Source organism: Drosophila elegans, unplaced genomic scaffold, assembly GCF_018152505.1.
Source record: "Drosophila elegans isolate 14027-0461.03 unplaced genomic scaffold, ASM1815250v1 contig_208, whole genome shotgun sequence".
Classification (NCBI taxonomy): domain Eukaryota; kingdom Metazoa; phylum Arthropoda; class Insecta; order Diptera; family Drosophilidae; genus Drosophila; species Drosophila elegans.
Window position 1 is genome coordinate 2,753,836 of NW_024545578.1, and position 16,183 is coordinate 2,770,018.

The window sequence follows — 16,183 nt, forward strand, 5'->3', positions numbered from 1 at the left end:
AAACAACATGCAATCAATTGATTTATAGTTCGAAGACTACGGAATACCAATAAACTTTATAAGGAAAATATATTCACGCCTCAAAATATTTTAATAATTTATACATATAATTATGTTTTAACAATATCTGAGTAAGATTACCCAAGCTATAAGCCTAAATAATAAAAAAATTGATTTAGAATTATAATCTAGAAAATATAATTCCCAATTCTCATAGGTTCTTTGGTTTGGGAAATACGAGTATTAGCAATAAAGTGTTGTTTAGGAAGTGAACTTTATCAAAACCAAATAAAACCTCATTCCGCTTTCACCACAGTTTTATAATCAAAGAGTAAACAATTGGCTTGCAATTTGTTGACTAATGATATTGGTCATCGTGCAATGGAGCTGATTAACACTTTTGGCCATATATAAACACATCGATGGGATAGTTCAATTCGACGGCATTTTTGGCAATGTTTAATTAACCCAATTGAATACCAAATTTGCAACACGCTTTGTGAGAACAGATACACTGATAAAAATGGGAAAGTAAAAAAATATCATGCTGTTGTGTTGAAAATTTCATATTTCATATTTGAATAAAATATAAATTTATAATATTTAATGCAAACCATGTTATGATTGAAAGATTTAGTATTAAAATATTTAAGTTGACTTGGAAAATATTGTATATATTTTATGCATTTGGATTTCTTATCTTTCTAACTCTTTAAATACAAAAACTAATTTTTCAAATTTAATATTTTAGACATTAAATTAAATATTTAAAAATCAAAGCGAAAATTTTGAATTTTAGTAGTGTACTCATTTTTGCTGTTCACAGAACTATTTGCATATTGACGTGAGGTTTTTCCCGCCGGAGATTCTGGGAAGGTTTTTCGGGTTTCTAGTGAATCGTTCATGCCCGGCTGAACCGCTGGCTTCATTAAGGCCTGTGTTTATCCAAGCAATTAGAGCCTCGAATTTGGCAGAGATCCCCGGTTCCCCAGTCGTGTGAATTGGAAATGCAAATAAAGAGGCCTCTCGGATCGGATCACATGACTTTAATTGAACTTGGCGTGTCATAAATATGTGAGTAGAGGGGACGGGGAGGGGGTTTAAGGCGGTTGAAGATGAGGGGCGAAGATGGGCTACAACTAGTGGGGTCACAGGGGTCGGACTTGCATTAAACGCGAGCCGAGAGGATGACGGGATCGGCCTCCACCTCGGCCACCTTCTCCTTCAGCTTCTCCTCGTCCTTCTTTAGCTTCTGAATGGGTTCCTCGGTGGTGGAAGTCGAGGTGGAAGTGGTGGTGCTGGAAGTGGTGGTGCTGGAAGTGGTGGTGCTTGGAGTGGCACTGCTCACAATGGTCAAGATAGTGGTGCCCTTGTCCGCCTGCTCCTTTTCCGCCGCCCTAGTGGTGGTCTCCAGCTTGGCAGAAGGCGCTTCCGAAGCGGTCGCTGCTATGGCCACCGCCTCCTCCACACTTTCAATTGGAGCCGTGGACGTAATCGAGGTCTTGGTAATGCTAATCTTGGTCTGCTTGCCATCGGGGTTGCCATCGTTGTTGGTATCCTCCTTGATGGTGGCCGAGATTAGCTTGGTGTGGTGCACCTGGAAGGTGGGAATCAGTGGCAGGGCACCACCGTTGTGTGGCTGCACCGAGACATGGTCGATGATCAGGTGGGCGGGCCCACTATCCTCACTGTTTGGCACTTTCCTGGTGGTCTGCAGCAGGATTTTGCGGGCCAGGCCATCGTCGGTCGATGGCGAAGCGGCCTCTGTGGTAGCAGCTGGTGTGGACTCATCCGACCGCTTGGTCAGTGCGTGCTCCTCTGCATCCTCATCTGTGATCCGAGCCGGGGATTCGGGTTTGACCTCCTCCACCTCGCTGCCCGGGGCACTGGCCGAATGGAGACTCAACGCCGACTGGAACAGACTGTCCTCCAGATCTCCGATCAGCCCGTGGAACGAGATTTGCTTCAGCTCGGCATCGGGATTGGCCTGCACCTGCCGCTTCACCACTTCCTGTTTCTCCAGCGGCTGGAAGCCCGTGAAGAGGTCACCCAAATCGAAGGGGGCGGCCAAGGAGGAAACCGCCAGGGTTGCCAGCAACTAAAAGAAAGCATTATCAACATTATTTCACAATTTAATAAAGTATGTAACAAAGCTATAACTTTAAATCTTATTTACAATTATTGGTTCAAAAATATCGGAAAAAATAGTTAACTAAATTAAAGGTAGCAAGACTCAAACTAAGAATGTTAAGCTATAATATGATTAAAAAAAATATATATTAAAAATATAGTTTGGCTTTTCAAGTGGCTTATCAAAAAAATAATCAGAATCATTCAGTTTTATGACTTCGAATATTTTTTTATAATTCAAAATCTTTGCAGTTGTAAGATCAATTAAGGTAGAATGTTTTGATTATTTTCTTATTATAATATAAAATACCATTTAAAATTTCTTGAAAGATCTCTACTTACGGTGGTTAGCAAAGTGCACTTCATGGCCACTGCTACTGCTGATTGGATCCGTGTAGATTTTGGGTTGTGTTCAGCTCCAAGCTCAGATCGGAAATAAGTTTAGGGCCCCGTAGCCGGCGACTTTTTAAAGTTTTCCCGGCGCCAGCCGAACCGCCGATCGAAAGTTGTGCGGTTTAAGCTTTGTAATTACGTTCAGTTAGCACTTAAAAATCGCTTGGTTTGTCGAACTTGTTTTGGTGCCTGCGCGTGCTGCTCCCTCGAAGTTTGGGCCCAAACTTATTCTATTTTTTATTCCATCGTGTTCTGTTTGTTGGCCAACTCCAAACTTATGACACTGCCAAAAAAGAAGTTAACAAAAAAGGGGAATTCGGGATCTGAAATAAATTTACATATTTTTTAAGTGAGATAGAAAGACTTGAATTTTTACTACGTACTATTATTATTTTCAAAAAAAAATTCCACTTCCGCTGCGACATTTAATTACCAGCTTACAATCGAAATCACTTCTCTGACGTTAGAACATCTTCTTTGCCGTTTAATATTCAAACCCAAATAAACAAATTAATGATAATATTTAAGGCCTTCACGTGGCAGCGAATTCAGCACAGTTAGTCAACAATTTAAATATATACCAAGGATTTATAAATTGGAGAGCGTAAAATATGCTATATGACTATGACCCAGGAGTTTTTCAAAAACAGACAGCTGAAAGCGTCGCTGTTGAATCCAAGTTGATTGTCTTAATTGAAGAAATTAGCATATATTTACTAAATCAAACGACAAATTTAATTCCAAGAAGCCGATCAAAATAAAAACAAGAAGAGTCTGGAGACTTTGAAAGGCCAAAACAGTCGGTGGAATATGGGATATTGTATATATATTTATGAGTTGCTTCTGCATTTCACGGATGACTGCACTTTGGAGGAATCACAATTACGCCTCTTTAACACTTCATAATTAGAGCGGTTGCCATGAGATCACCGGGGCACAAAGTTGATATGCAAAGTGTGCAAATTTATTTCGAAAAATTTCCGCTGAGACAAAAGGGTGAAAAGTTGTTGAAGAAACGTGTGCCTGCAAATCGATGTGCCTCCATGTCGAAATACCGCAAAACGTTTACTGAGGAGAAAGACTGCAAGCTGAGAAAATAATATAGCAGAATCCGGGCAGTGGGCGATCATGAATGAGAGTCAAGATCGGGCTGGTTAGGCCGGAGAATTGGGCGGCTTTAGGCGGTTAACTCTAGTGCGAAATAACTCGAAAAGCCGGTGGGTTATAAAAAAACTAAAGTCTCAATTTTTAATTTGATTACTGATTTATGAGGCATTCAAAAGGGGGATGTGCCAAATGTCGCCACCTTTAAACACTAATTCTATCTATGAGTCAGCTGTTTTCCAATACAGTCTAAATTACAAATTACAAATAGTTAAATACACCTTTTTAATTTAAAATAAAATCTTCTTTTAATAAATTGTAATTATGCTTGGGTAAAAGATTTTAAGGGAGAATAGCTTAAATTGTATTACAATTACTTTATTTAATTTAATTTATTACTAAGAAATTACAGATTATTTTATATAAATATTTAACAATGATTTATAAGTATATTTCCTTTCACTTTTTTCAGCTTTTAAGTTAAGTTTTGTTCATATTATCTTCATCAGACTTATCATTCATTTATTTATTCATTTATTGCCTATTTTGCATATTAAAGCAATATTCTAAACAATTTAACTATTAAAAGTTTCTCACCATATTATTTGCCAAAAAAGTTAATCAAAAGTAATGCAGGTTTTAAAAAATCTGTCATTGCACAATTAAGTTTGACTGTATTAAGCCAGATAATTGTTTTTAAAACGAATTTTTTTTTACACATATACTTTATATTTTAATTAATAGTTTCAACCAAAAAAGTTTAATAGACAAATAACAAAATAAATAAAAGCTGTCGCTTTTCAGGCAGAAGAAAGTTAGAATTTTCTTAAAATTAGTTTCATACAAAAAAAGTTTAATACAATTTTCTTGTCATACCGGGCGTATGAGTGATATTGAGAGGTTAAAGTCCGCAAAAGCTCGCTTAGCATGTGATGGAGATAACTTTCTCACTGCATAGGTACTAAATGCAAACGTTTTCTGGTTACTTTGCGGTCAAAGCACATCTCTACGTCAGCCGTATGGGGCGTATGCGTAATGTGGTGGCTGCTCGGATACTCACAACGACATCAGTTTGGCAGACGGGCGCGTGTCCAGGCCACATGCAATAATCCCCGGCAAATGCGTCATTGGAGGTGCAATGTTTATGGACTTATTTTTGGTGTCAGTAAACAACAAGATGCTGAGATTTGCGTAGACAGCCCTACGTTTACCTGCGAATGGATCAATATTAGTGCGGATTCAAGTCCCTGGGACACGCTCCTAAAACGAGCACAATTAATTAGAGTCTGTGGCTCAGCGCAGAAAAACAATCGAAACGGAAGCCAAGTCGAACTTGGTGCCTAGAAACTGTGCGACCTGGAGACTTGAGAGAGTGGCAAACCTGTCGGCCAATTAACAGTTGCCGATAATTACGCGGAATCGCGCCTCGCCAGCCGAAGCTCCATCGCTGAATCGCTATAAAAGCGCTCCGATCTGCACTAATTACCTTTAAACGCGCGAAAGTCAGGCAAGGCACCGGAGCCACTATTCCAGAGCAGTGCTATTCCTTCCCAAAGCCTAAGCCTAATCCCCACCAGAGATGCAGGTGCGCCAGGCTGTGTTTGGAGCCGCCGTGCTCGGCCTGCTGTTGGCCATCGGGTCCGGCCTGCCCGTTCTGGATGCCAGCTCGGGCATCGACAACGCCACCATCGAGGAGCTGAGGGCCAGCGTCAACGATACGCCCAAGAATCTGTAAGTTTAAATAATTAAATTCTAGTTTATTTACTTTTTTTCATAAAAGCTTAACAAAGCCGACTCTTAGAAGTCAAATTATTGTATTAAAAAATTGGCCTTTTTAAAAAGTTCAAGTTTTAGTTATATAATAAAGGCATATACTTCTTAATATGAACATTTTTGGGACTAAAAACAAATATCTACATAATTAAAATATACTTTACTTAAAAAAAATATATAAATAGGCATTTAGCTTCTTTTTTTAATTTTTCAAATTGAATAGTTTTCTAAATAAAAGCTGTCAAACATACAAGTCTAGTTGATGTATTACAAAAGTTGTACCTTTGAAAAAGTTAAAGATAGACCGGTTTTATAAAATTTAATTTCTTGGTCTAATAATACCTTACTATTCTAAAATATTTTTACTTATTTGAAAAGATGTGTAAAGTTAAGTTATAAAAAATGGATTTAAGAAAAAACTTAACAAAAACTATGCTGATAATATATAAATATAAAAAATAAATTCTGGTATTAAAAACAACATATTATATCAAAAAATTTATACATATTTGAAAAGTAAATAAAGATATCTTAAATAAAGTTACAAAAATAGGAACAAAAACTAAGTAAATAAATTTGTAAACAATTTTATAATGCGCTAATTAGGAATTATAAATTTGTATGACTTTAAGATTCAAAGTCGATCTTTAATTAGCTTTAGAAAATTAAGTTAAGCCATAGAATATGAAAGAGATTGAAACTCATAAAGATAAAAATAATTTTAGCACGCATTTTAATAAATAGTTGTTTTTCCAATGACAAAATAGTGTTAATTGGGTATAATAACACAAAATATAGATTTTTGTTAAACAGGTTTATTTAGTTGATACCACATTGAAGAACTATCTTCAACTAGTTTCAATTCCTCTTTGCAGCTATGTGGTCAAGGCGGTGGTCTACGAAATTGGCATCCTGACGGAGGTGGGCGAGAATGACACCAGTTTCGAGAGCCAGGAGCGCGTCGACCTGACCTTCTACGACACGCACAGCAACAAGAGTCACATCGACCTGGGCAACATCCCACTGCCCATCCAGACGAACGTTACGGGTCAAGTGTTGACCGGCATTGCGCCCGTGAATCTGGGTGCGTTCAGCAGTCCACAGGAGTTGCTGGAGACTTTGCCCCTCACCGGATCAATTGTGAACATCACGCACAGCGATACCGCCTTCTATCAACTGAGTAAATCGAACACCAGTGCCGCCGATAAGCCACAGATCCTGGATCAGGATACCCTGGCCAAGCTCACGCATGCGGCTCAGCTCTTTCCGCCCTCCTCGCAAATTGGCCAATCCTTGCCCGTGAATCCCGCCACCGATAACGAGGTGACGGAACCCGAGGATTAGGGTGTCAATCTCATCGTGATGCAGTGCAACCTACAAATAATGTATACTCTAGATCTACTTAGTTTTATGGCTTCACACACTTAAGTACCAACAGTGCTAGAAAAGACTGGACGAGGGGACAGGCCTTGGTTGGAATTTCACTTTTCTATTGTAAAGTAAAAATAAATTTCGCATTAGTGCTACACAGAAAACAAATTTCTTCTCGTTTTGATACTTTCATATGCAAGAAGGGGGAGAAAAAGCGTAAAAGTAGCCTTTTTTAAGAACAATATTACTTTATTTAATGGCAAAAATCATACGTGTTTGCCTAACTGCGAATATCCAATTGACAATCGTTTTTCTCTGTGTAGGTAAATGTGGCCTCTGCTGTTCTTTTTTTCCAACTGGTGCTATCTGGTCTTCAAGCGGTGCGAGGTGGTCATCGCAGTCATCATGTGACTGGCGAAATGCTAAAAGCATTCCAATCACTTCTCACCTCGGGATGATAGAAGTGGATCCAAAAGTTAGAGGGCCCGTCTGGAAACCACCTCCAAAAAGCAGCAATGAAAGAAAAGCTCCTCCAACTATCTTAGCATTTTTATATTAACTAGGTTTTTAATTTTCTCATTTTCAGTTTGTTTGTTTGTTGGTTGGTTGGTAGTTGTTGTTTGTGTTGTGTTCTGGTTGTTTTGCTTTATAACTGTAGTACATGGGGGACTCTTAGGCGGTAATAGATGATATATACTTTAATATTAATAGATAATGTGTAATATAAATATAAGTTTAAACTTGTACACAAAAATTAAAATGTCGAACGTCTCTCTCAGATCAGTTGTTAGAAGAGTCCTAACCGCTAGCCGCTAACCGCACTTCGCTTCGCCTCATCGACTAATCGCGAAAGAAAAAGCTAGAAAACGAAACGTAGCATTACGCCATTTACGTGGGCGGGGGGACCTATTCAAAATGTATATACATACTGCAACACACATTTTTGGATACTCGTCGTAGTTCTCGTATAAATAGTTTAGTTTTTAACTAATTTACATAGTCATCTTGCTGACGATGCGCTCTGGCGGCTTCTTCATAATATGCTTTAAATATAGTTAAATATATATGTATATCGTATGTACGTGTTATATTTTAGTAGTAGCTACAACTTCAACTTATGTGCACACTCCAAAACGTATGTAACTAAAATCCGTAACTAGTATCTCTATATCTGTATTTGTATCTGTATCTGTAGTTGTATCTATGCCGTTAGCGTTATGTGTATCGCGTATCCTGTAGCTGTTGTGTGTTGGTGATTAAACCGCAGCAAATACGGGCTACTATTCTAGTTTAGTCAGGGTTCGTTCCTCCTCATAATCATCATCCGCTTCTCGGTTTCTGTTTATACTCATGCTCTTTATACAATTCGTCTTACAGAAGTAAATGGACGTGACCTTGAGGCGGCAAGGTCGCGTTCGGCTTAAAAACAAAACTAATTTTAAAGCGCTGTCAATGCTGCAAACTTTGCGAGATTAGGTTTTTGGTTGATCGAACACGCTCTTTAATCTGCGGATAAAAAAGGAAATACTTATAAATAGGAAATACATTTTGTTTAAATAAGATAATAGTTATCTCAAGAAAATTCCAAGCTTCTTGTCGCATAAACAAGTCTGTTTGTAATGGTGCAATATGGATAAAATCTCACCTTATATATTATATACTTTAGTGCTTTAATGCGATTTTAAGAGATCGAGTTCTAACACTATTTTTCTTGCACTTAAAAATTAAATATAATGATTTCTAATTTCAAAAAAGCTTAGAATTTTCCAAAGATATCCATTTCGATTATTTTGACCTTAATGCCAATCTGAGAAAACACGTACCTATGACATGACTCTCCATATTTGTGATGCGTGGCTTCGATGCGGGCTGTGGTATGATGGTGATCTCATCGTTGATCTTAAGCGGCTTCAGCAGCGAGTCATTGGCCGCTCCCAGCGAACTGCGCGACATCCCTGCTCCAGATCCCGACCCGCTGGACTGCGCGCTGTTCTTCTTGCTGTCCATCGCCTTCCTGGCCACCGTACTGTGGGCGGTATAGACGTGCGTCTCGAATTGCTTGTACATGCCGAAGGTGGCCGTGCAAACGGTGCACTTGTAGGACAGGTGAGCGGGCTTCAGGGTCATGTGGTGATCGCGCGAAACGTGATTCAGCAACTTCCATTGGTACATCTGCAGGCGAAAGTTTACGGAATTAGGAATTACTCATGCGGAAGTTATATATAATTGAGATAAGAATATATACTTTTGCCCAGCAGCCCAAAAAAGCGAGAGTCATACGATAGTTTGCAAAATGTTAGGAAATGGATTGAAAATTGGAGAAAAAACTTATTTAAATTGAACTACCATTTAAATTATTGTCAAATACGGACTTTATCTCTGATAAGCTATCATAAACGAAACATTTGCTGCCACAAAATGACGACAGATGGTTCTTTTTTGTATTGTTTTGTAATCCAACTTTGTTTTATCCGTTTAATATGTCCGGCTAAGTATCGTTTTCGATATCGCTTACAAAGTTTTGGTCCACTGGGTAGTAGCACTATAATTCTGAGCCCATTTATTAGCGAAACTCACCCTTCCACAGACTGGACAGCGACCAGCATCCTTGCCCTTGTTGGCAGCCTCCTGCATGGAGCTTGTGACCAAGCCATGTGAGCCCAGCAAGTGCCTCTCTAATCCCTGATCCGTAAAGAACCGGAATTGACACTTTTGGCAATTCAATGGCGGCCTGTTGTAGATCATCTTGGGATGAATCTGTTTAAAAACCAAAAAAAAAACCGTATTAGCAACAAAGGAAAACGGAGGGAAATGGAAACTCAGCTGTACCTTCACTTTGTGCATCCATTGCATGTGATTGCGCAGCTGCTCCAGATCCTTGATGTAGCCGTCGCAGATCTCGCAGATGACGAACTGCGCCTTGTTGTTGCCGCTGGGACTCTGGCCGGGCTTCATCCCTGCGGCCGCCTGAGGCGCCTTGCTGGACGAGGCTCCCGCTCCGGCGCCCACAGAGCTCTGTCGAGGTAATGGCGTTATCGAGATGCTGGGCTGTCCGGCCATGGGTTTCTTGGACGCCTGCTTTAATAAATTGATATTCGATTAAAACCGGTTTTTAAGAGGGGAACAAAGGGGAATCTTAGATTATGTACACATTTTGGAGTCTTATAAAACTTATAACTTAACTGATTATGAATAAAGCATAAGAATGTAAAATTATTCAACTATTTATTATTAAGACTTTCGTAAAAAGTGCTTGAATATAAATACAAATATTTGAAAGTTATAACAAAATAATGTAAAATATTTAAGTTTTAACTTAAATTCTTAAAAGTTTTCGTTAATGAATTAATTTGTCAACTTGTAAAAAGTATTTACTATGAAAACATTATTTTTACTAAATAAATAATATGTTAAAACTAACGTCCAGACAAAATTGGATATACCAACATTTTCAAAAGCTTTTCCAAAACAAAACTCTACAAGCGATTTAAATAAAATATAATAGACTCTGCCACATAGTTTTAGCTTACCTGAACAAGCTGACCGGCAGCCAATTGGTAGCTGTTGGGCAGCGACAGTCCCGCGCTCATCGAGTTGCCGCCGCGCACTGGCGCCGGATTCCGCACCATATTTTGTTTGGGTGGCTGTGGCGCCCGTTGCCGCATCTTGGCCGCATTCTGGGCGGCCAACGCGGCAGCTTGAAGATTATTCCTGGCCTGCGCCGCCGCCTGCTGTTGCTGGATGTTGGCCAAAGCGGCCTTTTGTGCAGCCGCCTGCGCAGCCATGGCCTAAAAGAGATTAGATCGATTAAGAGCTGTTTTAGATAGATTATAGATATACAAACACTCCTACCTGATAGGCGGTGGCGGTGCCCACAAGACCATGACGTGGCTTGATGCGCGGTATCTTGGCCGGTGCCTCCCAGTCGTTGGGCGGCGCCAGGTTCAACTCCGGCCGGAACTTCTTGGCGCAGACGGGCTGATGGCGTGCCAGCTTCGCCTTGCCGTTGTCCTCGAAGCCGCAGTTCGGACACTGGTGATAGGGCAGTGGCTTGATCAGGCGCGCCTTAATGTTGTGCACCGCCTCCATGTGGTAGACAATCTCGGTGGCGTTTCGGATCTCGAATGTGCAGAAATTGCACTTGTACAGCACTCCGTTCATGTGCGGCGTCTCGTAATGATTGGCCATCGCCATGGCCGATTCCGACTTGAAGTTGCAGAACTCGCAGCGCTTCATGCGGAACTTGAAGGGGGCGTTTTTCGTTTTGGAGGCCTGCAGATTGCCCGACAGCGCATTGATGGCCATCTCAAACTCCTTGGGCACGCCCTGCACCTGCGCCTTGCGCATCTTTCGCTTCTGCAAGCGCAGCAGATCCGCCTGCACGTACTCCTGCACCAGACCCACGCCAATGTCCATGAAGAACTTGCCCAACGGACTCTCGAAGTAGTTCTCCTGTCCGGGTTTGCTCCCACCCGGATTGTTGAGCGCTACTGATCCGCCGGCTGTGGCCAAAGAGGCGGCGGGCTTGATGGCTACCTTCAGGGCGCTCAGGTCGTCGTTTGCCTCCTTAATCAGCACCTTGGTGCGCACTCCCGACTCCGAGTCGTCGTCGTCGTCTTCGTCATCATCATCGTCCGACTGCTCCGACCAGGACTCGTCGTCGCCCCGCTTCTTCTTCTTTTTCTTGCTAGCACCATCTTCGCCACCCTGATCCGCCAGTTTGTCCTCCTTGTTCTGCTCGGTCATCATGTCGAACTCGTCGCCCTTGTCCGCCTCAGCTAAATCCTCAGCAGACAGGGCATACTTGGTCTCGATGGCCTTGACCACCTCGCAGATGTTTTCGTGTGGAGGCTTCTCGTAGATGTAGGGCACAATGAAGGAGGGCGCTTCCAGGACGAACATGTCGTCTGTGAGGCCGGGCAGCAGATTGGCATTGTTCGTCATGCTGGGCAGTCCGGTGAGCGATAGCGTTGGCGGATTCAACTGCACCGGGCTGGCGCCCATGCCGCCCGCCGCCATGGGAACCAGTTTGGGCGGCACTACGCCCAGATTGGTGGCAGCTCCCGTTACAGCATTCGTTATGGTCACCGGATAAATGGAATCTCGTGGTCCCGGCACAGAGCTTGGGCTACCATCGTGTGGCATGAGCGAGCGGGCATCCTTGATGGTCAGCTGGCCCATTCCCGACGGCGTTGAGCTGCGCTGCCTTTTATGGCTGGGCTGCAGCTGCAGATCGTCGTGCAGGTCGCTCTTGCGCTTGCCGCTGGGCGAAATACTTGGAGGTGTGTCGTCTTCAATCACCACGCAGTCATCGTCGTCGTCATCGTCCTCATCCTCATGAACTGGCGGTGGCGGCGGCGTGGCCTTGACTGCTGGCGATGCTGGGGGAAGCTTCTTCACTGGCGGCGGTGGAGCTGGGGACTCTGTATCCGAGTCGGAGGCTATCAGCACAGCATCATCGGAGGAATCACCACCTCCGATAGAGGGGGCCGGTTTGGCAGCCTTCTGCGTGGGCTTTGCTGGCTCCTTGTGGTCCGTGAGATCCATTTCTTCGTCCTCGTCACTGTCCTCGTCCAGATTGACAACTCCGCCATCCGAGGTGGCAATTGCCGCCGCCTTGGCCTCTGCTAAGCTGGCCTGTCCGTTCTCTTTCTGTTTAGGCCTGACTCCAAAGCCATTCTCCTTCTTGGAAGTGGGCTCGTCTTCTTCGTCATCCCCTTCGCTGGGCAGGCTATCACCGTCACCATCTAGATGGGTTTTCTTCCCGCTAACCAGCTCCTCCTCCTGAACTGTGGCTGCTCCCAGGGGATCTTCGGCCTCGCAGCTGTTTTCCGCTGTGCTGCCGATCTTCTCGGCCTCGTCTTCGTCCTCGGCCTCATGATCTGCGTCCCCATTGGTGGTGGCCTCTTCTTCGTCCTCCTCCTCATCCAGCTTGGGCTCTTTGGAGCTGCTGCTGGTGATCTGCGAGTCCTCGTCGTCGTGCTCCACTTCGTTTTCTTCGACCTCCTCCTGTTTCTCTTCCACCTCCATTAGCTCGTCGGGCGCTGGAGCCTGTGGAGAAGCCTGGGCCACATCCTCATTGGCGATATCCTTGTCGCCGGAGGAGATGATATCCAGCTTTTCCTTGGCGGGGGGTAACTCCTCCTCCACCTGCTCCTCCTCCGCCACCTGCTCAGCATCATCCTCCGTCCTGACTCGCCGCTCATCATCATCCACATCCAGTGCTGCCGATGCTTTAGACTGTTTTGGGGAACTTGATGCGCTGGCAAGCTTTGTCGTGGGCTCGGCCACGCCCTCCGGCAAAACGACATCGACTTCAGTCATTTGAGGTCCGTTCTCTGCTCCGTGGAATGTGCCCAAGTCGGTTTATCTTCCAGCTGTTTGTGTTTCTGTAAGTCATATTGAAAGTAAGTATGAAATTCGGAAAGTCAGTTTAAGATCTTTTTTTCAGAAATTTAAAAGGGAGCTTCTTTTTAGACCAACCGGAAAAATTGGCACGTAAAAGAAAACTAAAGTATCAAAAAGCAACGAATGAGCAGCACAAAGCGCAGCGGGCAAAGAGTAAAAATAAAAAGAGCTAAAACTGCAGAACGAGGGGAAGAAAAAAAAGGGGGCAAAGAGAAAAGGCGAAAAAATTAAGAATCACCGAAAAATATTTGAAAATCTGGGTGAATTAAAAAGGTTAATTTAAGAAAAGGCGGACAAAAACGGTTAAAAAGAGGAAGCAGGAGCGGGAAGCGGGGGGAGTTCAAAGAATGGTTTGATACAAAATGGCTGCCATATTGGATTAAAACTAAAATTCAATTTAATATGTAATGTAAGTATGTAAATATTACACTGCGAGAAAAAAAAATAAGCGGGGCAAGGGAGTTATTATTTCCCGATACATGAATGTAATTTATATACTTTGGCATAAACAAACACCGTTACATATATATATTTAAAAACATATATATATATATATATGTATGTATGTTTATATGTACAAACGAACAGTTACCGAGCAGAGCCAACAAAACGATTGACATACATACAGACACAAACGCACACACACCGCTTGCACATATATATAAAATCTATATATACAATGGCAATATATATATGTATGTAAGTCGGAAAGGCTGACGGGGGAGGGGCAGGGGGCGGCACGGATGACGACGTTTGGCTTTAGGTTTTTTAGTTGTTTTTGTTGCTGGCGGCGTGGTGGAGTATACTTTTTGTTGTTCTTGTTGTTGTTGTACGTTTTTGGTACAGGAGCGTGTTTTTGCGCTAGTGTTCCTATATATGTGTGTGTGTGTGTGCGGCGCTTGCTTTCGTGTGTATTTTTCTGCTTCTATGTTGGTTTGGATCTCACCGTACTTTTAAATATGTTTTAAATAGGTGTTATACCATTAAAAAACAAACATTTTGAACTGAGTTTAATCATTGTTTGTTGCCAACCGCACTTACATTTACATATTTCCTCGCAATCGGCAGGTTGTTGTTTTGTTTGGTCTTCCTTTTGCACCCTCGATCACAATAAACAAAAATACTGTCTTAAAACAAGGATCCTTTTTCGGTGGTTGAAAACCGGGAAAAATCCGAAAAGTTTGGGGCTTTTTTATGTTGGAAAAAAAAACTGAGTGGAAAGAACGCCAAAGGCGGAGAAACAAGAGACGAGCGAACGAACGAGCGGGCAAGACAAACTGGAAATGTGTGAGGCGGAAAAAGCAAAAACAGAGTTGCAACGAACAGCCGGGGCGCGCGCAGGGTTGCATGGCGCCTATCGGCTATCGGGTATCGATAGCGGGCAATTATGAATTACCAAATCCGCAATTAATTACATATTTTATTGCCAAATTTACGTTTTCTTTTACTCTTTAAAAAGTGATAAAAACATTTACAGCTAATTGCCGGCTAAAGAGAGAGCTCGCGCTTTTTCGCACGCTCTCTAAAGTAGCGAATAACCGTGTGAAGCGCATGGGCCGCACACATGTGTTTGCCTGTATGTGTGTGTGTGAATGAATGGAATGGCGTAGAATGGGAGGGAAAACAAATTTGACAATCGTACGCGCGCCACGAACGAAATGAACAAAACAAAACTGAAACGGCATTGCTTGTCGCCGGTTTTTTTTTACTTTGATGGATTTATGCGATTTGGCATGTGCAGAAATTCAAACTGAGCGCGCGAAAAAATATTAAATGTGTAGCTTAAATATATCAAATTAATCTGGCCCCCCGCTTCATCCCCCCCACCAACACACACATATTAGCACACACTAGTGTCTTAAACTGTATACTCATCACGATACTTTAGCTGATGCTTCTTCTTTCTCCTCCAACTTATTTCAGATTACGCTACCCCTCTCTTTCGCACCCACGGCAACGGGATATATACAACCGTACATATCTATCTATATGTATACATACAACTAAATATGTATGTCTGTATGTAAGCGTCGGTATATGTATGTATGAGTGTGTGTGTCTGTGCGATTTGGTCTATATGCAAGTACAAAATTTGAAAGTAACCCGCTTCTGGCGCATTTTTCATCCCCGTCCCACCCCCTGATCATCAACTTTGTAGAGGTCGAAGGGCATCCGGAGTAAGGAGTAAGAAGTACGGTGTATGCCGGTCACCTAACCAATCGCCATCATCACCATCGGTGGGCCCATTAAAAGACCCAAACTCAAACCTAAAACAAACTATCGCCGCACTTTATGTTATACATACACGTGACCTTTTTCGATATTAAGTAAATTAGCCAATTCATATTTAAGATTGCAAAGTCAGAAGAATATTACTGTGGTGGCTTCACTTTAAAATATCTTAGATTTTGTATATTGGATCACACCTAAGTATGTATAAGTAGTTAGTTAAAGAGAGCTTGGTCCCAAACCCATAATTTAAGCAAAAGTATCTTAGTCAATTACCAGTAAACAAGTTAACTGAAATTACTTTTCAATTTTAAAATTCCAAAAAGCTTGAAGTTCAAAGAAATGTTCAATAAAATACGAACAATAGATGCGCTTTAATCAAGATTTATCTAAAACTTATCTGAACTTAAATAAAACATTAAATAAACAAAATTATTACTTTCGAGTGCAACTGGAATTGCAGTCTTTATATGGCTTCATCCACACAAGATATAAAGATACAATGTTTATAAGTTGATCCCAAAATAATAATTTTGTCAGTCAATTAACGATAATGATTTTAACAACTAGAAAGAAAAAAATAACTGGATTTTGAAGTTATTTATTTAGCTACGATTAAATATAAAAACATTTTTGCTTAGTATGAATCCGAATAATCAACAGATTGAAAACTGTCTATCACAGGATATACAAAATAAAAGGAACTTGATTCAATTTTCCTACTATGATTAAGATAAAGGAAGTTATTTTCTTGAAGTAAATAATTTTAACCAAA

General features: G+C 41.7%; 3 protein-coding genes across 4 annotated transcripts; 1 reads left to right on the plus strand and 2 right to left on the minus strand.

Annotated features, from left to right (window-relative positions):
* Window positions 1-1,031: 1,031 nt before the first annotated feature.
* On the minus strand, window positions 1,032-2,589 carry LOC108146503 (cell wall protein DAN4). Its single transcript, XM_017272540.2, has 2 exons — window positions 2,473-2,589; window positions 1,032-2,098 (listed from the first exon to the last, which is right to left on the minus strand). Exons 1-2 carry the CDS (start codon window positions 2,494-2,496, stop codon window positions 1,169-1,171), a joined length of 954 nt encoding a protein of 317 aa, XP_017128029.1. The 5' UTR covers window positions 2,497-2,589; the 3' UTR covers window positions 1,032-1,168.
* A 2,517-nt stretch (window positions 2,590-5,106) lies between these two features.
* On the plus strand, window positions 5,107-6,939 carry LOC108146138. The gene is made up of 2 exons (XM_017271992.2): window positions 5,107-5,358; window positions 6,276-6,939. Exons 1-2 carry the CDS (start codon window positions 5,207-5,209, stop codon window positions 6,742-6,744), a joined length of 621 nt encoding a protein of 206 aa, XP_017127481.1. The 5' UTR covers window positions 5,107-5,206; the 3' UTR covers window positions 6,745-6,939.
* A 60-nt stretch (window positions 6,940-6,999) lies between these two features.
* On the minus strand, window positions 7,000-13,095 carry LOC108146137. Of its 2 annotated transcripts, none has more exons than XM_017271991.2 (6): window positions 10,624-13,095; window positions 10,302-10,559; window positions 9,601-9,846; window positions 9,349-9,528; window positions 8,595-8,943; window positions 7,000-8,277 (listed from the first exon to the last, which is right to left on the minus strand). In XM_017271991.2, the coding sequence occupies exons 1-6, from the start codon at window positions 13,093-13,095 to the stop codon at window positions 8,273-8,275; spliced, it is 3,510 nt and encodes a 1,169-aa protein (XP_017127480.1). In that variant the 3' UTR covers window positions 7,000-8,272. The 2 variants fall into 2 exon arrangements, with proteins under 2 accessions (XP_017127480.1, XP_017127479.1); XM_017271990.2 differs by having other exon boundaries at window positions 9,601-9,849.
* Between the last annotated feature and the right edge of the window lie 3,088 nt (window positions 13,096-16,183).